The 26304-nt window shown below is 41.5% G+C and overlaps 1 protein-coding gene across 3 annotated transcripts in view; it reads right to left on the minus strand.

Moving 5' to 3' along the window:
• Positions 1-665: 665 nt before the first annotated feature.
• The window catches only part of KIFBP (kinesin family binding protein), a 72666-nt gene continuing 47027 nt past the window's right edge, over positions 666-26304 (minus strand). For 2 of the 3 annotated variants that reach the window (XM_078773898.1, XM_068111046.2), the window contains 2 exons: positions 6878-6984; positions 1007-3276 (listed from right to left, as the gene is read on the minus strand). In XM_078773898.1, the coding sequence (XP_078630024.1) occupies positions 2404-3276; positions 6878-6984 (980 nt within the window). In that variant the 3' untranslated portion in view covers positions 1007-2403. Of the gene's footprint in view, positions 3277-6877; positions 6985-26304 lie in introns of all 3 variants that reach the window. The other variant, XM_068111047.2, reaches the window with a different exon arrangement.

Raw genomic sequence — 26304 nt, forward strand, 5'->3', positions numbered from 1 at the left:
TTGCCGTTAAACTATGTTTTAAAACTAATTAAAACTACTATCTATAATTCCACGGGTCCGATAAAAAACACCGTACTCGCAAGCCGTTCGCTTTGGACCAAACCATTTCATGTAAATAGAGGGGGGGGGGGATTGTCACCACTCGCAAGCCGTTCGCTTTGGACCAAACCATTTCATGTAAATAGAGGGGGGGGATATAATTTTAGATATATATATAGTACGGGCATGCCCTAGTAACAACAATGATGTGAGAGACTCGAAATTTAGATGGCCAGGTATGCCGTCTCAGGTCATGACATTACTACTCTTGTGTAGATGATGGAAAGTTCCAAGTCAAGTCCAGACTGTAAGGAAGGAGGATGTCACCTTGCGATTTTCTTTGGACTACTCAAAGAACATCCCAAAAAGCATTACCTTTACAAATTAAGAAGACATCAAGTACGTACATGTCTTGAAATGGCTGTGCACCCATCCCAAATATTATGCAGAAGGAATCAAGGCACTATCTAATCGACGGAACGAATGCTGAGAAACTAGTGACGTTTCATCAACCTCACCCTACTTTTGAAATTTCGTAAATAAAAAGAAATTCCATATCAACCTTGAACCAGCCTCATACAACAATAGCAATGCAGAAAAAAGGACCACCTTCCATACAACACAACTGCTGTTAGTCTCATTGGCGAGATGCCAAGCAGATCGAAAAAAAAACATCTATACATGCAATAACTGTACAATGTCCAAATATATATTGAACGAGTTAAAAAAACAAACATATAAAAAGCATAACATTATAATTTCAAGTTGAAACGGCTTGTCCAATCTTTCTTCAGGCGGGATTGCAATCATTAGAACAAAATGATACACGTCACGGCTACCTGCGCTCGGAATGCTTCATGCTTCTGCTTATTTACGAGCACCACTCAATCGTTTGACCAACTGTTACAATATCAGAAAAACAAAGTGTAAATATTAATCTCTCTAAACAAACATTTCACAGTCCAAATGATTGATATCGAACCGAGCAATTTTTTTATTTTTTTTTAAACAAACTCCAAAGAAAACTCACGGTTCATGCTGTTTTACGATGCAAATGGTTCGGAGCATGCTCAGACTGACCTTTACAAAGAAACGTAAACATAATGGCTTATTTCAACCAGATATGTTTGCAACGTTATCGTGACATCAAGTAGGCATGTTCACTTTTGAATTGCAGTGACAGTACAACTTAATAATTGAAATAAAACATCCTTAATGATAACTTAGTTCCAGATAATGGACTAAGCGGCGGCTACTGAAATGACGCCACGGAGGAAATCCGCATCTCCAGTTACACGTTATTTTTAAAGTGCCGTTTTTCATGCGATCAAAATTACACGCTCTTTAGCTCTTACACGAGGCCTCGATCTTGTATACAAAAAAAAGAAAAAAAAAGAAGCTGATTACCGTAAATTTCGGACCATTGAGCGCATCGTTATATAAGCCGCATCCCCTAATTTTTTTTAAAATCTGGAATTTAAACACACACAAGCCGCACTGGTTTATAAGCCGCAACCATTTATTAACCACAAAAAGTGAGAAACTCGACAGCCACAGGAGGGAGTTGTTGACAGAGTCGTTCGTGCTCTGACAGAAAGACCTTTGCGTTTCATAAATCTGAAACACCATGACTGCCCGCCCTGAAATTTTTCTATTTTCTTTTCTGCAGCGATCGATCTTGCTTTGAGTCTAATCTGAACAGTAGAAACACCCCGACCATCCACTCTCTGTGTGTTAACCCAGTCTTCAAGTTCGTCTTCCAGTTCGGGCCATCGGCATTTCCTACCTCTGAAAGCCTTTGTTGACTTTTTGCAGCGAGAAAGTTCGCCCTCTGCTTTCTCCAACGTCTGATCATGGATTCATTCACTCCAAGTTCATAGGCAGCAGCTCGGTTTCCCTTTTCAATAGCCAGTTCGATCGCCTTCAATTTGAAAGCTGCATCGTAAGCATTGCGTCGTGTTTTCGGCATGATGGAAGTTGTCTGTGCAAGGGCGATTAACTGAATGTTTCGTGTGTGTAAAGGCCGTGTGTAAATTTGGAGGAAAAAACCATAAACAGTTATCACTAGCACACTTTTACAGTGAGTTTTGAATTCACGAAGAGTCAAAACCAGTTTTGAAACTTAATGTGAATCTAAACATAGACTGGAGACTGACGACAACAACTTGATTTGGCCTGAACGCGTCATCAGGAAAACCCGCAACATCGGAAAATTCCATAAACAAGCCGCATCGTTATTTTAGCCGCAGAGGTCAAAGTTGAGGGAAAAAGTTGCGGCTAATAGTCCGAATTTTACGGTAGTGTTAAGGTCACATGAAAAAAACCGAGGCTGTAACATGTAGTGGGTTTTTAAACAAATGTTCATTACTCCTGCTGGCATGGCCCGAGGCTGGAGGTCAGGCGTTGGATCTCAGCGGGCAAGAGGCCCACGATCTCCTGGCTCAACTCAAGTTCAGCGGGAATCTTTTCCCCAGCCTCAGGATGCCGCACACAGTACCCCTCTACGAAGCGGTAACAATCATATGCGCGGCGAGTGTTTGCCAACTTTTGTGCACCGTCAGTTGTAAGCAATTTTCGGTGGAGACCTCCCATGCGAAAATTGGCAACAAGGGCTGCTCGTTCGACCTCCGGTGGCAAGGTTTCTGGGAAGCGTCCCTCAAGGTCACACAATGAGTTCAGGAAAAGTTGGTAATACCGAATGGCTTCTTGCGCCAACTGATTAATTTTCTTGGCTGCGTGCTGGCTTGGCTGCTCAACATTGCTGGAAATGCTGACCTTGAGGTCCATCAAGTTGTAGCAAGCTTCAGCAAGCTCCATCTGCAGTTCTCTGCATAAGCGGAGATAAAAGCGTGGGTTGAGCTCCTGGTACACTTCAGCAAGCAGGTCAATGCGCCGTTTCTGCATCTTGCAACGCCGGTGGATGTCTGGCTCGAAGAATGAGAGAGCATTAAAAAGCTCTCCATAGTCCTGCACCACCTCCACATAGTCAGTAGTATGCGAATTCAGGGAGTAGTATCTTTTGGCCGCTTGCACGCAGGACTGGCCGAAAAGAAACATTGCACGTGCCTCCGGGTAACTAAGTGCGAGCTCACAGGGCACCTGACCTTCTTCAAGAGACACTGCATCCATGATGACCGCACCAGAGAACAGTGATGGAGCCTCAGACAGCTGATTAGCCTCACCTTGCTGGGCTTGAAGCTCCTGTTGTCGCTTGGAATGTAGCTCACCAATGCTGTCCTGTGGCGATAATAAAAATACACCAATGCTTTTTGGGTTTTATATTTTTAATAACTTTAACATAATGTATTTAAAATTTACTACTTTTTTAATGACTCAAATTATTGCCACTTTCTTGTCGGGCAAGAAGTCTTTCACAAACTGCTGGCTAAGCCTGATGTTTGACTCAAGCTAGCAAAATTTTTCCAGGGTGCCGACGATAACTCACCTACTCTTTGCAAAAGTCACGGTGGGATATTCAACAAAAACTAACTAATGCTAGCAGCAGGACAACCAGCTTGATATTCATCCGAGGGACGGAGTAGCCGACTTTGTGATGCAACAACTTTCCTGAAAAGCTCCAATCCAGCAGTTTATAGCCAGGTCGAAAATTAAACCCAGACTTGACAGCTCAAAGGCAAGTGCACTAACTCTACACCATCTTGTCAGAGTCTTTCATGCATCTTAAAATAAATAAATTAATAACTTTCATAAACTATTCTCATTATATGTAATGATAAAACAGCTCGGAAGTATTCTAGTGAAAACAAATTTAGTTCACCATTCTGGAAGCTAAAACAAAACAATTTTTATATAAATTCCCATTTTCCATGCAATGCTTTCGAAAATTAAAGAATTGCTTTTCATTTCCATTTCATGTGCGGAAACGGTTTCTGTGCAGTGGAGTTCCCTTGAGATATCTAATCTATAACCTCACCAACCACAATGTGGCTATTGAGACTAGCACTCTAACGCCCTTTGCACACTACAAGTGATCCAATGATCTAATCTGGGCCTAATCTTCTTGTGCCTGCGAGGAGTTCATTTCCTCCGCTTGACATGCTGCTATGTTCATGAGGTAGGGGGTGATAGTTAGAATTTCGAGCATGAGCAGTATGTGTTTGGGTCATTCATAGGACTTTGAACATGTATTAAGTACATGGTGGTAGGGCCGCTTGTCTGGTATACAGTTCGTGCACGAGATGGGCCTTGTCCATTTTAGATTAGAAAATTTAAGGATGTTGTCATGCGTCTTGTGTTGCCAGACGAGAGGTTGGCAATCCACGCATACCCCATATTCACGCCACCACCGTGCAGCTCACTGCATGCGCATCCTATCAGTGAGGAGCGGGCCTTCCCACATGGCCACTATTTGCGGTGTGTAAGGGGGCACGTCATTGGCCTGCACTGCTTGGCAGTCATGGTGCTGATTGGTTTGAGAATGGCATCGTTGATTGGCCAAGACTGTCTCCATGTGCGAACGTGGTATGCAATGGCTGGTGCCTGGTGGATGCTGAGGATGATGCCTTGGGGGGCAGTAAAGGGGAGGGGCGAAGGGAAGAGGAGGGCAGGCTAATCCAAAAAAAGGGGGGGCTATGCAACCGTTTGACCATGTGTTTTGTGTCTTGGGGAAATAGTTTATTGTTCAAATCATTGCTTGTTTATGATTGTCGTTTTATGTGATCGAGATTTCATTGCAGTCTGCCTCGTGATTTATTAATTATTTATTTCCTCCCTAAGGCTGTGTACTTGTCTGTTCCAGTTGTCTTTCCCCATGTTGATAGATTCGGTTTTTGAGAACCCTTGGAGGGAAATAAATTAATTTGGGTAAACCCTTGTTTGGATAATCACGAGTGCTATACATGACTACAGGCACGTCAAAACAACAGCTAGGGCTGCGCAATCTAAATTTGGCCTTTTTAGTTTGGCTATTTGTCGGGTTAATTCCTGGCGTGTGCAGTTCTCACTTTAAAGATCTTGTGGTTGTGGGTGGAGTTTTCATTTGACAGGTCTAATTTTACATTGTTTTATCTCACCATCATTTGTATCTACATCTCTTTCCATGCACAGTAGCATTCAGTGAAGTGCAATTCAGCTTTCTAGTCAAATAAAACAAGCGTTACGCCTAGGTCCCCCGTCGGTGAAGTGATGCGAGTTGACAAAGTGGAAGACGCAAAGCGGCCATCTTGGCTTTTGACTTGGCGACCCAATTTTCAATAGCGTTCTCCCTTATGCGTAGATACACCCACACACAAGATTAAAAGTTAGTAGTTCGGTTATTTTTCAAGATATTTCGCTCACAAGGTTCAGACATATATATATATGGTGGCGGCCATCTTGGATTTTGACGCGGCGACCCAATTTTCAATAGCCTTCTTCCTTATGCCTAGATACACCCACACACCAAATTAGAAGTTGGTGCTTCGCTTATTTTTCAAGATATTCCGCTCACAAGGTTCAGACATACATGGCGTCAGACATACATGGCGGTGGCCATCTTGGATTTTGACGTGGGTTGCACCCGCACACCAAATTAGAATTCGGTCCTTCGCTTACGCACGCACGTATGCACGTATGCACGCCCGGACGGGAAAACCATAGTCCCCCTTTCGCTCCGCGGTGCGACGGGGGACAATAAAACTAGAATGGCACTCGGTAGAGTGCATACCTCCACCAGGCTGACAGTTTGCTTTGTATCCACTGATAGGCCGGATCAGAATTCATACCTGAACCAAAATGTAATCATCGGCTTGTTCTTGTCACCTAACCAACTCATCTGCCAACTCATCACAACTCGTCCACAAATTTTAAATATGTTATATATCGCTTTTCACACTATCTCTCAATGGTGAGGAATCACTTAAAAATTATTCGATCCGTGTTGGGATCTTCACCAAAATTGAATCAATTCTTTGTTACATATGCAACCTCTCCACCAAGTTTCTTCCGAATCCGTCCACAACTTTTTGAGATATCTTGCTATATATCGTTTTTAGCCCTATCATTCAATGGTGAAGAATCGCTTAAATTCGACTAGCCGGATCTGGGTCTTCATCAAAATCTAATAATTTCGACCTTATCACAGACGCTACCTCTCTGCCAAATTTCGTTTGAATCTGTCCACAAGTTTGAGATATTTTGTTCACAGACAGACAAACAGGAGTGAAAACATAACCTCCATCCACCTACGGTGGCGGAGGTGATAAAAAAAAAGTTAATTTGACGATATGAAAAAACGAATCTTTGGCAGCTATAAACATGTAGAACTTTAGGATCCCCATGCACCAGTGCGTTTGAGAGTAGTTCAAACTCATTTTGAGATGCTAAAATAGTAGTTCGTGTAATGGTTAGTGTATCTGCTCCGTGTCTGGGAGGATAGAGGTTTAAACCCTGGCAGAGTTGACCTGAAGACTCGGAAGTGCTTTATTGATCGACTTCGGCATTTAAAAAGGATAAGAGCATGGATAATCTTCATACGTTGGCATCCATGGGGAGGAAGAAATTCCTCCTTAGGAAATTCCCCACTGAGTGGTTGTGATTGCCATTACTGAGTGGCATTGCCATTACCCAGAGTGCCCTGGGAAGTGACTGCACTTCCCCCAAGCTCACTGGCTGGATTTGTCTCATCTAACAGTTCCGTGTTGTCTCGTATATTCGTCTGTATGTCCATGTGTGTGAGATGTATGTGTGGCAGCTCCACTGCGAGCCTTAGATCCTGAAAAAAGTAGCAGTAACTTAAGATTGAAATTAGATATCATCAAAAGTTACAAAATAATATATTGAACTTCACGGTGCTTTGCCTTTGTGGGGTAAGAGAGAAGTGAGAAGCAATAACAATGACCTCAAGCTGCAAGCGAGAGTCTTCCAAAAGGTTGACGCAGTATTTGATCCAACATCGCCTGATTTCTGCCTTGCAACGAGGGATGTCAGCCAGTTCCGTGTCAGCCTCTTAAAGCAAGCACAGCAAGCACAGCACGCATTCACATCACAAGACTAAGGCACAGCAGCATTGGTCTTTCAGTGAAACCATGTCGTTTTTGACATTTTTGTCAAATATGATAATGCGAATTACTTCGATGATCAATGAAAGCATTATAAGCTTGCTTGCCAAAACTATATTCGATACTTACATGTACGTATTTTAACAACATCTTGTGGATGTTTTCCAGTGTAACATATGAAAAAAAAAAAAAAAAAGTTAATTTGAAAAAGTACACAGAAAAAAAAGAATACATTGCAAGAGTAAAATTTATTCTTATTAAAAGGAAAAAGGATTTTCCATTTCCGAAAAGATAATTCAATTATTTAATATACAAGTACAGCTGTGTTTTCCGGCACCTGCAGGACTTGAGAGGTGTCGGTTAATGTAACATGTCGGGTTAGTCAAGAGCTACACTTATATACATGCACAACCCTTTTTTAAATTTTATTTGTCTAAGGTCGATATTAGAACACAAACACACACTTCATTAATTGTGCAGTATCAGCTATTCCTAAAATATAATACAATTCATAGGATTGCTGTAAAAACACAAACACAAACACACACACACACACACACACACACACACACACACACACACACACACACACACACACACACACACACACACACACACACACACACACACACACACACACACACACAAGTGGAAGGGGGAGCCTGAGAAAGATGAAGACCGGTGGTGGTGACGCACACACGCATGCGCACACACACGTGCATGGGTCATGCTTTTATGAGGTTAATTTGAATGTACCATTTGAAACCCCAGCACTCCATGCTGACTTCGAACCTTGGCTGTCATAATCTTGTGACCATGTGCTGATTGGCTCGATGTGTGAACCAACTCGTGCCATGACACGCCCGCCGTTGTGATGGTGTCAGCGGATCCTCCCTTCAGCGCATAGTCGCAGAAAGTCCTTGTCACGCTGTCATGCAAAATTACAGCCGCACTCTTACGTTTCTGTCCCCCGTCGCACCGCGGAGCGAAAGGGGGACTATGGTTTTCCCCTCTGTCCGTGTGTCCGTCCGTCCGTCCGTCCGTGCATGCGTGCGTAAGCGAAGGACCGCATTCGAATTTGGTGTGTGGCTGCAACCCACGTCAAAATCCAAGATGGCCGCCGCAGTGTATGTCTGAACCTTGTGAGCTGAATATCTTGAAAAATAAGCGAAGTACCAACTTCTAATCTGGTGTGTGGGTGTATCTCGGCATAAGGAAGAAAGCTATTCAAAATTGGGTCGCCACGTCAAAATCCAAGATGGCCGCCGCCATGTATGTCTGAACCTTGTGAGATGAATATTTTGAAAAATAAGCGAAGTACCAACTTCTAATCTGGTGTGTGGGTGTATCTCGGCATAAGGAAGAAACCTATTGAAAATTGGGTCGCCACGTCAAAATCCAAGATGGTCGCCGCCATGTATGTCTGAACCTTGTGAGCGGAATATCTTGAAAAATAAGCGAAGTACCAACTTCTACTCTGGTGTGTCGGTGTATCTAGGCATAAGGAAGAAACCTATTGAAAATTGGGTCGCCACGTCAAAATCCAAGATGGCCGCCGCCATGTATGGCATTTTTTTTTTTTTTTTTTTTTTGTATACTGAATCGAGCCTCGTGAAAGAGCTAACATTTATTTCACAAACAAATCAACCAGACAAACAAAATATATAAAAAGAGGGAGAGGAAGACAAGATGGGGAGAGAAGGGGAAGCACACAAACATAACATTTGAGAGCAGGAAGATGTGTGGGAGGGAGAGGGCTTGGCGGGAGGAGGCGTGGGAAGGGGGGGGGGGGGGGTGGGAGAAGTATAAAACACAAGGACACCAAGGACTTCCTGGACAGAAGGTGGTACAGTGGTACCTCGGCTTACGAGTGCCCCAACGTACGAGTTTTTCGGGATACGAGCCGTCGCTCGGGCGGTTTGTTGCTTTGGGATACGAGCCGAGATCCGATGTACGAGCTCAAAAAATTTATTTTTTTGAATTTTCCGGTTGTGGCTTCCGGTTCCGGTCACGCGGTTATCTTGCCGTGAAAGCATCTCTGCTTGGATATAAAACACGCAATCGTCGAAATACATGAGCGAGGAATCTCCTTGCTCCAGCCGGTGACGTCATCGGCGGGGATCCCCGCCTCCAGAGTGGCTGGTCACGTGACCGCCAAAGCGTGTCGCGCGTGCGGGTATAATGAGCTACACCTGTGGATCACGTGACCACGGAAGCACGCCTCGCTTGAGGCATGGCTTTCGGTTTGCGTTTTGCTTTATAAGGCGCGATAAATGGGCTTTTGAGTGTTAGCGGTTCATGGCGTTGACGGTTCATGGCGGTTCATGGCGGTTGACGGTTCATGACGGTTCATGACGGTTCATGGCGTTGACGGTCAAAAACCCATTACATCAATTTTACCAGGCACTGTACAGTAAGTACAGTGGACACCAAATGCACGGTGGCAGGCTAGAAGTAGAAGATCGTCCAAGACAAGTGAGAATAAGCCATACTTTGGAGGAGATGACGTCATTCGCTGGTCCGATAACCAAAGATGTGGTATAAAAAACCAGGTGAGCTAACAATGCAGCAATGAAGGAATTCGGCCAAGGCACCGGCACACAACGACCTACCTACATCGAAAGACTCAATGCCAATGGTGACAGAAGCCAAGACGGCCGGCTTAAACACCGCCGAAAGACCACGGTGTACCAACTTACGATGCAGAACATCTTGCACTTAATATGATGACAACAGGTGCCATCCTCTGACGTACCATTACAGGTACAGGTACAGTACACGTGAGCACAGAGCAAAAGTTCACTGAAACCGAGATTAAGAAAAAAGAAAAAACACCTCGTGGTCCGTGCTCGATATCCGAGTTTCAATCTTTTCAAACACATGATGCTCTCGGTCACGGTATCTCCTGCGAGCTGCTTCTCCTTCAACCACACAAACAACAACTTCTCCATATCTTCATGGATAGAGGTCCGGAGCTTTGAAATAATCGTAACGCCCTTGGCTGGCGTTATAGCCTTTATGGACTCCTTCTGCTTCAAAATCGTACATATCGTAGAAGGAGTACGATCGTACTGCCTCGCCAAGTCGACAACACGCACACCTCACCTGGCATGCTCTTCTCCTCTGCTTAATAAAACCAGTTTATTTCTTTACATTCTCTTGTATTATGTACAGTATATACGAGGTCGTGCTTGTTTATACATTATTTGTTATTTAAAAGCACCTAACAAAAAAAATTGGTGTTTTTTTTTTGAGGCTGGAACGGATTAATAGCATTTCAATGCATTTGAATGGGAAAATTTGCTTTGACTTACGAGCGATTTGGCTTACGAGCTCCGTCACGGAACGGATTAAACTCGTAAGCCGAGGTACCACTGTATTTCAAAAAAGTGGATTTGGGGTGAAATTAGCGGAGGTAGAAAAGATCAAGGTTTTGGATGGGGGAAGATAAGAGATGGTGGTGAACAGCTGTTTTAAAGACCTGGAGGGTGGAGTGGGATTGAAGAGAGTGAGGGAGTTTGTTCCAGAGGCGGGAGAAAAGAGGAATGAAGGAGTGAAGGTGAGCAGAGAGTTGATTTTGGCAGTTTAACCATAAGAGGGTTGCAGGCAGATCTTGTGCGACCTGTCGGAATATTTGGGGGACAGAGCCCAGGGAGAGCTGGGCGGGGGGGGGGGGGGGGCAAGGCCAGAGAGGAGTCGGTAGAAGACGGAAAGACCACCAACCTGCCTGCGGTGAGTGAGTGAGTGAAAGGCCCTTGGAGTTTGCTTCATCGCGGGAGATTCCAATGATTCTGAACGCTTTGGTTTCAACAGCGTGAAGACGAGCTAGGTGTGAGGCAGGAGCACCAACCCAGAGGGGAGAGCAGTATTCCATTGAGCTGCGGATGAAAGCCTTGTATGTGGTGAGGAGCTGAGGTGTGCCAAGGAAGGACTTCGCACAACGGAGGATTCCCAGTCGGCGACTGGCTTTGGAGGCCAGATTTGAAATGTGGTTTTCCCAGGAAAGATCATGGCAGATAGTGAGACCCAAAAGCTTGAGTGACAGAACTTCTTGGAGAGGATTATTCAGAAAGTGGATGGGAGGGTTGTCCAGTCGGTCTTTTTGGAGAGACATCGTAAGAGTGTGAGATTTGTCAGGATTGAAAGACATGTTCCACTTGTTTGCCCAGTCTGTGATTTTGTCCAGGTCCGCAGAGAGTGAGGAGGCTGCAGACTGCTGATCTGAGGGATGAGGGATGAGGAATGGAGCGTCAGAGAGTAGAGTCATCAGCAAAGAGATAGAGAGGATTTTCAAGAGAGTCAGAGAGATCATTGATGAAGACCAGAAAAAGCACAGGGCCCAGAACACTGCCTTGGGGAACTCCAGCCTGAACAGTGTGGAAGTGTAACTCATTGGTTGGGACTGGTGACGGAGCAGGTAGTCACAGGTGATTCGTAAATGAATGTCAGGAATTTGCACGAAGATAAGCACGGACCTGGTAATCTCTTGTTCGCCTTGTCACGACCCCGGGCTAGAGCTAAACCCCGGGCTAGAGCTAACTGGCGCCGATGAGGCGAGCGTGGATGACCAAGGAGCTTCAGCGGAGAGAGGATTAAGATTTAGCGCATGGAGGATTAACACGAGTGAGCCCATAAAAACAGGAACATACTTTGAGTCAGAGAGACTCGTCACCAGAAGCTTTGACCTACGGAACGGAACGGAACCCTGTGAACAGCGCTGAGAGAGGACCGGCCAACGAAGAAGAACCATCGGCTTGAATTCGTCTAGTTATTATAGTTCCATATTATATTGAATGTCAAGTGAATTATTAGTTAATAAAGCTGTGCTTTTGTAAAAGCTGTTTGGTCATATCGGAGCCTCCTGAGTCCTTTAACATTCCCGAACAATCTGGTGGCCCTTACGAGGATCAATTGGACACATCGGCAAGATCTTTCTGAGAGGTAAGCGTGTTCTTGTTCTTGTCCAGTATGATGTACGAACCTGGGAATAGTTATTCTGTATATACATGGAGGAGGTGGTGTTTGGGCTTCTCCACGCACCATTGGTGCATAAAAGCTCTGAGAAGGAAAATATAGATGAGACCCTTTTGCTCAGGTGCTGTGTAGCGCTGCACAAAGATCCATATGAGCGGGGCCTGGGTGCTGTGTAATTAATTCGTACACAAAGATCCATTTAAGTTTTACTAGGGTGCTGTATAAACCACAAAGATCCATTTTTTGAGCTGGTTCTCCCGGTGCTGTGATTTATGCAAAGAACCATTTTTGTAAGAATTAAGATATGATTTTGTCGACATTATAAATACTTTAATATATGTCACGATTTTTGTAACGATCGTCCAAGGTAATGTCCCGCAAAATGTCTGCTCGTTCTCTTTTTTTGAGTCGTAATTCTGTTGAAATCTCATTACAAATGCGGAATTTAGTACGCCGGGTAATGATCGAGATCCGTTTTATCGATTTAGGCATGGTAAATGGGTGAACAAAAATCAAGAATGGTACATCCACAACGATTTTAAAGCCATTATCTGAGTTTCACGATTTCTGTAAATACGTATTTTTGCGCTGTGTAATAAATGCGCCAGTTCGACGCTGGTTATTAGAAGCCTTACCATGTACTGAGAGCAAAATCGTGCCATGAGTGCACCATGGGGCGATTTGCTTCCAAGTCGTCTAAGGCCCGTACACTCGTTTTGCACTTACAAACGTACCCTTGAGTTGCCCGCTCAAAACGTGCGACTCGCTTGGCGGGCGAGAGAAAGCGGACAATGGAATTATATATATTTATATATATATCTTTTTCCCCCATTCCAATTTATGATACCGCGACAAAACGGCTTATATCTTTGGAACGGCAAGTTGGATTTAGATAAATTAAACGAAATTGTGTAGGACGAAAGCTGTGGGGCCAAGGTAAGAGAAAAAAAAAAAAAAAAAAAAAGGGTGGAGGAGAGGAAAAAAAAAATTTTCCCAAAAATTTCCCCGCCATTTTTATAACACCTAAAACTCGTTCAATCAACATATAAATTAATGAAAGACAACGCCATCTGATGACGGTCCAGAATTATTATGAAAGATGACGATTGGATGAAAATTGCATACCGACACTCCCTCATTGTCCCTCATTTCCATTTCGGCTACCTGAACCTGTCTCTTGCTCCCGCTCCTTCTCCCTCCCCTTCCTCTCTCCCTTTCTCTCTCTCTCTCTCTCTCTCTCTTTTTTCTTTCTGTCTTCCCCTATCTCTTTCTTTATAACACGTGAACTCACTCGAGGCTCATATAAGATGACTAGCTGAGGTACCCGGCTTCGCCCGGGTTGAATAAAAATAGTTGTTGGTTGAATTAGGTGGCTGATACGTAAATCCCATTTGAATGTCAAGTGAATCGGATGAAAATTGAGGATTTTGAAATTGTTGTTGACTTTTGGCCTATGTTGAATAAAAATAGTTGTTGGTTGAATTAGGTGGCTGATATGTAAATCCCATTCGAATGTCAAGTGAATCGGATGAAAATTGAGGATTTTGAAATTGTTGTTGACTTTTGGCCTATGTTGAATAAAAATAGTTGTTGGTTGAATTAGGTGGCTGATATGTAAATCCCATTCGAATGTCAAGTGAATCGGATGAAAATTGAGGATTTTGAAATTGTTGTTGACTTTTGGCCTATGTTGAATAAAAATAGTTGTTGGTTGAATTAGGTGGCTGATATGTAAATCCCATTCGAATGTCAAGTGAATCGGATGAAAATTGAGGATTTTGAAATTGTTGTTGACTTTTGGCCTATGTTGAATAAAAATAGTTGTTGGTTGAATTAGGTGGCTGATATGTAAATCCCATTCAAATGTCAAGTGAATCGGATGAAAATTGAGGATTTTGAAATTGTTGTTGACTTTTGGCCTATGTTGAATAAAAATAGTTGTTGGTTGAGTTAGGAAGCTGATATTTGGACATTACAATGACCAAGTGATGTGGTTATCAAGGATATTTTGATTTATTGATTAATCATTTAATCAATTAATTCATTGATTTTATAAATGACTTATTTAATTAAATTCCTAAGAGATACATCTTCGGATGAAGCACTTGCAGATTGGTTATGCTATGAGCCAATTGATTAAGAGAAAAAATCTATCTCCTCTTTCATTTTTGATCTATTGAGTTGAAACTTGGCACACATATACTCTACCCCAAGGCGAAGAACACTCTTTTTCTCTGAATTTTCATTTTTTGATTAATTCGTCTACGGCGCACCAATTAAAAAGTGCTGACTCTGCATTTCTTTTATTTAATTAATATTGTGATGCCATGAACTTGGTATCGACCTGCAGGCCGAACCGTTGGTCAGATGAGCTCGATACCTTGACCAATTATGGTAGGTCACTTGATTGGATGCATATACTAATTATGACATCATAAGTCACGTGACATGGCGGCCATGTTGGATTTCTTGCAAACCTTTAAAATGCATCCCTGCGTTCATTTTTCGATCAATTGAGTTGAAATTTTGAACAATAGGATCTGGACTGTCGTTAACGACTCTGGCGAGCACCCGTTCAATCAGGCTGCCCGCAGTTTTAATTAGTTTTATTTTTACCTTTTACTTTTTCTGCTCATTGTTCTCGTGGTCATACAATTTTTTGAAGACATGTATGTCATGATATATGCAAACTGTTTATACAGGAAATGTTTGATGTTCTTGTTGGTTGATTATGAGAGATGATTATAAAATCATTATGATTATTATGAATGACATTATAGGGTTCCAATGCAGAATGATTGCACGAACTTGGGAAAGAACTTTCAAGCCCTATGGGATAAATTGGGTATTACAAGCAATGGAGGTTCAAAATTTAGCGTGATTGAAGGAATTTTACAGTCCCATTTCAGGAGTTTTACGAAATTTAGATTGCCAAGAGGTTTTGGGTACTATTGAAAATGAGACATTTTTCCCAATGAAGTTTCACATCAGTAGGGGAATAATGTTGCTTCTGGGACACCCAAATCCCCATTCACTTACATGTTAATTTTCCTCTCTCCTCATTGCCCCTAAACACCTCTATTTCTCGCACCCTGTTCTTTACGAACCTTCTAACCTTTTGACATGCTATCCTTATTCATTAGACCACTCAAACAATGGTCCTTCTGTGTGAACCCCTGTTCTTTATGAACCTTTTGGCTGTAGCACCTATCCTTAATGTTGGTCATTAGACCACTCAAACACTACAAATATTTGTTTCCCCTTATGACCTGTGATCCTTCTTCTACATATCATCTGGCAGATCATCTTTGGCCCACTCAAACATCGACCCTACAAATATTTGTTTATGTGTAGGAAATAATTTAATTATCTTACCACTACCATCACCGTCTAATATATTAACAAAGTATATGTTTGAGTTTGTATCAAGATATTTTAACTGAGCTAAGATAAAATGGTAAACCTCCCTCAATGTTCTTGTTTGAGCACCTCCTGTGCCACACACCATTTTTAAATTAAAGTATATATTTTCCTGACAACCATCAAAGTTTTCCGTCCACTCAAAAATATTTCCATCTTTTTTACCCAACTCACCGGTATTTAAATTAATTCTCTTATTTGTTTTGTGAACTTTTTTACCAGTTGCCTTTTCAATAAGTCTTATTTGATATTTTTCACATTCATTATGTTTTCCATTTATATACCAAGGTTGATTACACCTCCACTCTTTAGTCTGGTTGATACTTGGTTTTATCATTTATATAATAGTAAAAAAGGCGGCGGTAGCCCGTTAAAATCCCTAACCCCCTTTTTAGCTTATCACTTATATATATCTTATCACTTATATATATCTTATCACTTATACATATCTTATCACTTATATATATTATCACTTATATATATTATCACTTATATACCTATATAACCATAAGGGAGACTATCAATTCCATTTTCTAAAATAAACCTCTCATCATCAAAAGCCCCCAATGCTTTTTTATTCACCTCTTCTGAATATAATTGATGTTTATAACTTCTTATTCCATTAATCTTTCTAAACTCTTCTTTCTTTGTTATTAAACAGTTATAATAATCCTTAAAGTTTAATGTTTCTTTAATAACATTTTTCTTTACACCTTTTAACTTCTTATCAGTCTTTTCAACATTATTTACAATGTATTTATAAGCATAAGCCTTTGACCTCAATCCCACAAATTCACTCATAACATATCCTCCTAATTCATCCTTGAACTTTCCAATCACCTTTTTATTTTTAGAAGAGAACAACTCACTCTCTGGACTATAATTACTTGCGTCATAGATATTAATGTCCTTTTTCATGTCTGAATAAACATCATCAGTATTAATTTTCAAAATAAAACTATCTGTATCCATATAAAGTAGATTAACATCATTTTGATATTTCTTCCTCAAGTTATTATAAAAGTAATCATACATTAATGACTTTGATAAATCAAGAATTGATGTTCCAATATAAATAGGTTTGTCCATTTTAATACTCTCTTTAACCAAATGGATCGCACAAAAGTTCTCAGTAAAGACCTTGGCTCTTATAAAACTCGGTCTATTAATTAATTTTGATGCTTGTTCCCAAGATGTTGATAGTCTGATATTTTGTCTTTTCCTCACATTCTCCATAGTCTTACCAAAGACCGCATTATTCATCAATTTATAAAAGTCTTTCTCAAAATCTGTTTTTGACTCTGTTCTTCTTTGTGTATTAAAATCAATGTACTCCTTTAGCCAATGACTTTGATTGAACTTTAGAACCCTATGGATCTTCTCTACTCTTAGACCTTTTGATAAATATTGTCGCAAATTTCTTTGATGGAGTACATAATTTTTCTTGTTGTATAGTGTTGTTAGAAGCTTCTCTGACGCTTTACCCTTTACATTAAATGATTGTTGGTAATCACTTAACCACTCCTTCTTTGGAATTTCCTTTTCACAAGCAAACGGGAGATCTTTGTGTAGGTTATGGAGTTCCTCTGGATATTTCAAATCAACTTCAAAATAATAACCAACTTTTTCTTCATCTAATTCAGCTTGTGTAGATATACATAGATTCTCAAAGACTTTGTTGAAATTCTTTTCTTTAACCCATTTCAAACCACCATAAGGAAGAGCCTGAGACATTGCCCAGCCATACAAGTTGTTTGCGTCATAGTACATCAAGTAAGAACTATTTTTCGTTGAATCATAATTTGGAAGATATTTGTTATTTGCTTTTGCGTATCTACTCGAGCAGACTTGTGAAATTCCACCTCTTTTTGCCTTTTCAATCATCAAAAGCATATCAACAGCGGCTATTAAATCCAAATCTTGTTTTGTCATTTTCAACATCGCACTCCAAGCCAATCCAGGTGCTGTGTAGTAGTGAGCAGGATCCAATCCATATCCAGTGCGACAAACAGATCTAAAGGCTTCAAATACATCGGCCAATAAAAGCACATCAGTTTTGAGATACAAATCGTGATACTCGCCAAGATTCTTGATGTTATATTTTTCCCAAACATTTTGTGCATGTACATAATCTTTATCAGATATATGACTGTTGTTTAATTTGTTATAGAAATTTTCTTTTGAAGGAAGTTGTGTTTCATTGAATCTCTCAAATGAGTCCATATAGTCATAGGGGTAAATTCCCTTTTGTGTAGAAAATCTTTATCTGAAAAATACTCTGAAAGACATGGAAACTCTTTTAGATTTTGAACCAAGTTAGCCAATGGACTTGCCATGAATTTAAATGTATCAAGAAATCTGATATGAGTAATAGGAGATGTGTGAATTGTTTTTGTGAATGAAATGTATTTCTGATCCGTGTTAGGAATTGCTGAAATGTGTCCAGATGTCTTTGAAAGTTCATTAATAAATAGATGCGTATCATAATGAGCGTTGTTATGAAGAAAGACAGGAATGAAAGAGGGGAGTTTATAATTAATATTACAACTTTGATGAGCCGGACCTCTATATTTACCAGTGAGATGACAATGATCTCTAACCTTTAGACCTTCACCAATTTTTTCCTCACAAATATGACAGGCAGCCTTTGGCTGTCTAAATTCCCTTTTCTCTTTACTCGTCAAGGACATTGGTTTATTGGTTTCTCTCATTATCTTGGCTAATCGGACACAGTCTTTTTCTAGTCGTTTCACAAACTCCTCTGGGGTATTTGAGCCTCTATACTCCTCTAACTTGTTATATTCATTAACAACGGATGATTTGATATAATAACAAAAAACCACAAGGAGTATGTTTTTGATATTTATTTGTGTATGAATTTTTTGGGTCTGGAGAAACAGTATCAATTTTTTCTAAAATACTTTCAAAATCAGCATATATAACAAATGGATGTTTTATTGTTTTCTTTTAATCTTTGAATGAGATTTTTGAGCCTTTTTTTGGCATATTGATTACCGTTGATTTATGTTCACCACAATAATTTGAATGTTTATCTAATCTTTCTTGTGTATGGAAGAAGTTAAGACAACGCAAACAAATATATATTTTATTTGTTCTTTTACATATGTTACGTGGTCCCCTCGGTGAATACCTGGTCTCGGTGACCCCCGGACCGTGAGAGGAACTTCGCCAGAAAGCTGTATTAAATATGCGCTTTCGCCACGCAATCCATATGAATTTCACCCCAGAGACAACTGACGTTCAAGGATATATTTCCAATGGGAATGACCATACAATTGCAATGACACAACCACGGAGATTTTCCCCGAGCAATCAACCATATACAACCATCAACAATTCCCAATTCACAAGCACTTTCCTATGAGTAAGATGGCCATCTTATATACGTGTGTCCCGGTGAGTACTCACGACACCCTTTTGGTCTCGGTCCCGCACAATGTCTCTGGGCCCCTCCTGACCAAGATGATGGTCGCCGTCACTGCACTCGGGCGGTAGAACGAACCCCGGGTGGACGTGTTTCCACCGGGCAGGTATCGTACCAGGCACCGTGGCTGCAGCCCCTCGTGGCCACGCGAGGCGGATACGGTAAAGCAAGCCAAACCCTACGCCGCTTGCAAGGCGGGTTAGGCCCCAACGTGCGACCCGCACGCGTCTGTTTGGACGGTGCCGCGAACGAGGCCAGGCGCGGGGTCGATGCACGGCCCCACGTCAACTTGCCGTCTCCACCGGGCAGGTACAAGTCCCGGTAATTCCTCTCGCCAGACAGGCTTCGGATCGGAACGCCGCTTTTCCACGCAGCGCAAGGTCGATCCCACCTTTTGTCGGAGCGGGGCGAGGAAGAAGAATACTCGTCCTTTTTTCCTCGTGTCTTTTTTCTCTTCCGTTTCCGGTCACTTCCGTTTCCGGCCACTCCCTCAGAAGGGCTCCTGACCCTCCAACCACAACAACTACACAACAACTACACAACAACTACACAACAACTTAATATACTACACATGGATAAGCAAAGACCTGAATGGTAATTCACATACATTCACATAAATATGTAACACTCCCCCCCTTCAAGAAAGAAAGTTTGAACCCAGCGAAAACTTTCTTTGCCGGCCAATTTGGAGAAACAAACCAGATAACTCAACCCCCCCCACATTATCCGTTCCCCCCGGGCACAGTTATCACTTAAAAATAAAGCAACCAAAATTTCACCACAACCCCTCCAGATTACTCCCTCTGGACTAAGTACCAACAACGACATTGTCCCTGCCAAATCAAACTCCATCTCATGACCCTCTGACTTTGACCGTCAGTTTCTTGGAATGAAGGTTAAGGGGTTGATCAAAGATCCAAAGTTAAGCAACTCGATAGCACTTTTTCCGGGAGGCCAAGCCGAGTATTCACTACATGGATGCCTTTAGGAACGCGGAGTTCACGGTTAGTCCGTGCAGGAAAGTTCTCTACATGGGCGCCTTGAGGAACGTGGAGTTCACGGTTAGTCCGTGCATGAAAGTTCACTACATGGACGCCTTTAGGAACGGCGCTCACGGTTAATTCGTGTAGGAATCTTGGCTCGGCGGCTCCGCCGCCTTCAGTGCTTCAACTTCTCAGAACTTCCCTAATAATTAGGGTGGGACCACTGGTCCCTGTAGTCCCATGAATAGCGGTCTCCTTCTCGGCCACTACCAAAACTACCGCCCAGTTGTCCTCTCCTGTAGACCTCTCGACGCCTACGAAATGCCTTCCCTACTGTTATGGTCCGACCCTCCAAATCCTTGCCATTCCAATTCTTCTCTGCCTCTCTGGCGTCTTTTGTGCTGGCAAACGTGACAAAGCCGAACCCTCTTGACTGTTGCGTTTCCCAGTCTCTTACCAACCGCACTTCCACCAGCGGCCCATATCTGTTGAAGACAGAGGTCAGAACTTCTTCCTCTGTTTTGAAGTTCAGTCCCCCTACAAATAACTTGGCACTTTGGTCGCCATCCCGAGCTGGTGTGGTGTTATTTTCCCTGCTGGGCTCTTTACCAACCCTCAGGTTACCATAAACTTGACCCCCGGCCAAATCATTCCCGATAACCACAGATACACCCTCTACAGGAAGCGTGGCTTGTAAACCGACGGTGACCGGTCCTGACACCAAATCGGACTCCAACTGGATGACCTGAAGGGGAGCACTAACACCGCCCCCGATCCCCTGTAAACGAACACTATCCCCCGTTGCCGTCTCCTCGGACCATGGCAAAATGCCTTCAAGCATTAAAGATTGATGGGCCCCTGTGTCCCTCAATATCCTAACCGGTCTCCGGTTAGTCGAGGCTCCATCCATTGACACAAACCCCTCTGAAATAAATGGTTGGTAACCCTTTTGATGGCGATTTCTTACGCTAGCCATCGCATTCGGAGTTGTAATAGTCGGACTCCGCTCTGGGTTGTCCCTTTTCATGAGGTAACAACTGGACATCAAGTGTCCAGGTTTCTTGCAAAACGCGCAAGTAGGCCCGGAGGAAAAACTCGGGGTCTGCCTCGGGCCCCCCGAACTATAAGTTTGTCTTGGGCCCGCATCCCTCTGATTTCGAACCGGTGGGGTATCATAGTTGTCCCCATAATCATCTCGAGGCCGCCGCCATGTATGGTCGTTCTCCGCACCTGCTGTTCCCCACCTCCCCTGCGGAGATCTAGGCGAGGAGTTAGGTTCGTGGACCCCTATTCGGTGGGTTAAGGCATAATCATCTGCCATGGTGGCTGCGTCCCACAACTTTGGTACCTTCTTTTCCTGCAGGTACACTTTGATGTCCTCGTGGACACACTGCTGGAATTCCTCCACCAGGATCAAGTCCCGCAATGTTTCGAAGTCTTTCCCGACTCCTTTTGACTCACACCACCGATCAAACATGTTTTCTTTCACTCTGGCAAACTCCACATGGGTCTCACTCTCCCTCTTCCTGGCATTCCTGAATTTTTGCCTGTAAGCTTCCGGAACCAACTCATACGCTTTGAGGATGTGCGTCTTCAGTACCTCATAATCTGCACATTGGTCCATTGGTAGCGCCGAATAAATTTCCTGAGCTTTCCCCACCAGCACACTTTGCACGAGTATGGTCCAGGCCTCCTCCGGCCAGTTTAATTGTCGAGCCACTTTCTCAAAGTGTGGAAAAAATTTCGCGACTTCCTTTTCACTGAACGGTGGAACCAGCCTCACATGTCTGCCCACATCCCAGGTTTTCTGGTTAGGTGTCGACCCCGTCAGCAAGGGTGGTGCCTCTCCCCGTTCTCTCATTAACTCCAGCTCCTTGAATTTGATTTCTTGCTGAAGCTCCATGTCACGTTCCTTTAATTCCCTTTCCGCTTTTCTCTCCTCTGCTTCGAGGTCCCTTGCAGCTCTCCTCTCCTCTGCTTTTCTCCCTTCTAACCTTTCCTGGAGTTCTCGTTCCACTCTCCTTTCCTCTGCTTGTTTCTCTTCTCTCCTCGCTTCTGCTTTCCTTTCTTCTTCTGCTAACCTTTCCTGGAGTTCTCGTTCCACTCTCCTTTCCTCTGCTTGTTTCTCTTCTCTCCTCGCTTCTGCTTTCCTTTCTTCTTCTGCTCTTTCCTTTTCTGCTTTCCTTTCTTCTTCTGCTCTTTCCTTTTCTGCTTTCCTTTCTTCTTCTGCTCTTTCCTTTTCTGCTTTCCTTTCTTCTTCTGCTCTTTCCTTTTCTGCTTTCCTTTCTTCTTCTTTTAACCTTTCCTGGAGTTCTCGTTCCACTCTCCTTTCCTCTGCTTGTTTCTCTTCTCTCCTCTCTTCTGCTTTCCTTTCTTCTTCTTTGATCCGTTCCTGGCTCCGTAATTGCAACTCCAGTTTCCGGAGCTCAACGTCTTCTGGTTCTTCGGGTAGCCACTCCCAGGCTAACTCGTCCCATGTTCCTAATCCCACCATAGATTGTATCACCGTGGCCTGCAACTCTGCCTTCCTCAAATTAGTTCGGACCTCCAAGTTAAAATGTTTGGCCAATTTCAAGAGGTCCGACTTTAGCAACGCTCGGAACTGTGCCTCACTCGGGGTTACCCCAAAGTTCTGTGCCACAAACGCCATGGTGCCTATCGTTAACACCTGTTAACCTTCACCCAAGACTTTACCCCAATTTCTCAAAAAAAAAATTTACCAATTAATAATTAATTAATAAATTTTAATTAATAAAAAAAATTATTATTTTATTATTTTATACAATTTTAAATCCCGGACGAGCCCCCAATTCTGTTACGTGGTCCCCTCGGTGAATACCTGGTCTCGGTGACCCCCGGACCGTGAGAGGAACTTCGCCAGAAAGCTGTATTAAATATGCGCTTTCGCCACGCAATCCATATGAATTTCACCCCAGAGACTGACGTTCAAGGATATATTTCCAATGGGAATGACCATACAATTGCAATGACACAACCACGGAGATTTTCCCCGAGCAATCAACCATATACAACCATCAACAATTCCCAATTCACAAGCACTTTCCTATGAGTAAGATGGCCATCTTATATACGTGTGTCCCGGTGAGTACTCACGACACCCTTTTGGTCTCGGTCCCGCACAATGTCTCTGGGCCCCTCCTGACCAAGATGATGGTCGCCGTCACCGCACTCGGGCGGTAGAACGAACCCCGGGTGGACGTGTTTCCACCGGGCAGGTATCGTACCAGGCACCGTGGCTGCAGCCCCTCGTGGCGACGCGAGGCGGATACGGTAAAGCAAGCCAAACCCCACGCCGCTTGCAAGGCGGGTTAGGCCCCAACGTGCGACCCGCACGCGTCTGTTTGGACGGTGCCGCGAACGAGGCCAGGCGCGGGGTCGATGCACGGCCCCACGTCAACTTGCCGTCTCCACCGGGCAGGTACAAGTCCCGGTAATTCCTCTCGCCAGACAGGCTTCGGATCGGAACGCCGCTTTTCCACGCAGCGCAAGGTCGATCCCACCTTTTGTCGGAGCGGGGCGAGGAAGAAGAATACTCGTCCTTTTTTCCTCGTGTCTTTTTTCTCTTCCGTTTCCGGTCACTTCCGTTTCCGGCCACTCCCTCAGAAGGGCTCCTGACCCTCAAACCACAACAACTACACAACAACTACACAACAACTACACAACAACTTAATATACTACACACGGATAAGCAAAGACCTGAATGGTAATTCACATACATTCACATAAATATGTAACACATACTTGTGATTTTATTAATTTAGCAATATCTTTGATGTATGTATAATGTGAATTTTCCTCTGAATTAAAATATAGAAGATTAATATGAGTTTGTTTACAATTGTCAGAAAGCTTTAAAACCTGAATGCTGTTTGTTTCTGTTAGACCATAAACATTAACTGACAAATTATTCATCTTTTCAAATTTAGGAATATCATTTAAAGCCATAGGAAACTTTAGATCTTGCGTATTTAATGTATTCTCATATTTTTTATAATGAGATACTCTTTCATCATGAAAATGTGGAGGATGTAAGTGTGCTAGAATAGACCAGAGAAAACATTTATTGTCTTTATTTTTGATATTGATAACTGCTTTTCTATTTTTGATAACACTGGGTAAATCAATGTTAGAAGAAGCTTTTAGAGGATCTGATTTAAGAATATGAATGTCTATGTAGATAATTTTTCCTATATTGAATCCACTTCCTACGATTGAATTATCCACATCTTGCTCTTGTTTAATAAGTTCATCATAGACTCCTGATGTTTTAAAATCTTGATATGAAGATATAAAGTGTGGCTCAGTTCTCATGTATGGTGTATCTATAACTCCTTCGTCCTTTGTCATTTCTAATTTTACTCCCATATAAAACTTAAGTGGCTTCATTTCTTTAAGGGTTTTTTCAATCAACGTTTGAACGGCAGGTTTAACTATTTCTACAGCATCAACTATAGACTCTGGTTCAGGAGGTTTGAAGTTAAAGACTCTTATTTTAATATGTCCTTTGAATGCGCCATCAGAGTTTTTAGTTGTGATAAAATTTGATAAATGTAGATTTGTTTTAAGATGTATTTTGAAGCCTTTCTTGAGGATATTTTTATTACATGTAGAACAGTGTTTTGTTTCCTTCTGAATAGGAGATAGTGGGTGAAGTAGATTAAATGTGTGTTTGTTAGTTTTAAGGTGTCTTTTGTATTGTTTATATTCTTGTTCACAAACGTCGCAATACGTTGCTTTGATCATATTTATATAGCAAAATTATACTTAAAGTAAAACACCTTTTTAGAGGCTTTTTAAAAGATGAAACTGTGCTTAAAGTAAAACACTTATAGAAGAAAGTGCCTTTTTACAGGCTTTTTATATATGAAACTATACTTGAACTAAAACACTTTTTCACTCAGAATCATCTGAGTCATAACTATCACATGAATACTCAGAATCATACTCAGTCATCAATAAAGCTACTCTCATAACTATCATTTGAGCACAAACTATTAGCATCATAACTATCATCTGAGTTCAATGAAATACTATCATCACCATCGTCCGAGTTCAATGAAATACTATCATCACTATCGTCCGAGTTCAATAAAATAGTAAAATCTTCACTGCTGTAATGACTCATATTTAATTAGCAGGAAAAATATTCCCATCAATATCTATATACTTTCTTTCATTAACAGATTCAATCTCTACATTTTTAATATCAAAAGTTATCTTTAAATAATCTCTAACTATCATAGAACGAAATGACATTTCACCAGAAATATTAACATCATTCATTTTACTAAGATCTACACCCTTTGGATTATTAAAGTAAATACAAATTTCTCCACGAGTATTGTTGATGGTCTTATCATTCTTTTTCAAAGTATCGCGATCGATCACTTTTTCAAGCTTTGAATAAATTGCCAGGAGTAGAGGAGAAACTTTTGTTAGATTTACTTTAATGGATGTCTTTCCAGGTATAGTTAGAGCTCTTCCTTTAAATGAAATAGAGGGGCTCATGTTATTTTTCATAACTGGTTTTACCCAAAAATTTCCATATTTATCTTTGTTCAATTTAACATCTTTGACATATTTTTCTATATCTTTCACCGAAGTAGAGATTGATTGAAATTTGTCTTTTGTGCTTTGAAACATTGTATTTATTAATGAATAAACTTGCATTTAGTTTAAGTAAAAATTTACCATATAAATATGATAAGTTCTGAAGGATATTTAGAATTTCCAGACTCTCCATATGATAAATTAGAGAATTGTCCAGCTTGTGATAGAATAGGGCTTAATAATGAGGGTTCATATAAACAATGTATTTTCTGTGATTTAATTTTAATTAATGATAATAAAAAAATATATATATATATAACTCTTTTAAATTAGAACCAAAAATGAATTACTTTACAAGATTAATAAGAGAGATGAATGTTAAGTATTGTGATGATAATACACCATTTCTTTCAAGGGAAGAGACTATTTGTATTGAGGAAATGTATAAGGGTTTAATGATATTTATTATTCAAAATAATTTTAATGGAAATGTTAACACAAGATACTATATAAATAAAATAATGAATTATTTTGAAATTAAAGCTGAACTCAGGATAAAATATAGAGTTTCTAAAATAGCTCAAAAAAAGTTAGATGACTTGTTTTTCAAATATATAAATGAATGATTTTTTACCCGTTTGGGAAAATAAGATAAAATTTAATAACCATAAAAACATTCCAAATTCATTGAGATGTCTAATAGTTGGTTCAAGCAGATGTGGAAAAACCTGTTTACTTTTAAAGATGCTCCTTGGTCCTACTTTTTTAGATTATGATAATTTAATAATTTTTACAAAGTCTAGTTTTCAACCCGAGTATCAACTACTCTCACAGGGTTTTAATGCAGGTCTTAAAAAGGAAGACATTATCGGTT

Source organism: Myxine glutinosa, chromosome 3 (genome assembly GCF_964187855.1).
Source record: "Myxine glutinosa chromosome 3, kmMyxGlut1.1, whole genome shotgun sequence".
NCBI lineage: Eukaryota > Metazoa > Chordata > Myxini > Myxiniformes > Myxinidae > Myxine > Myxine glutinosa.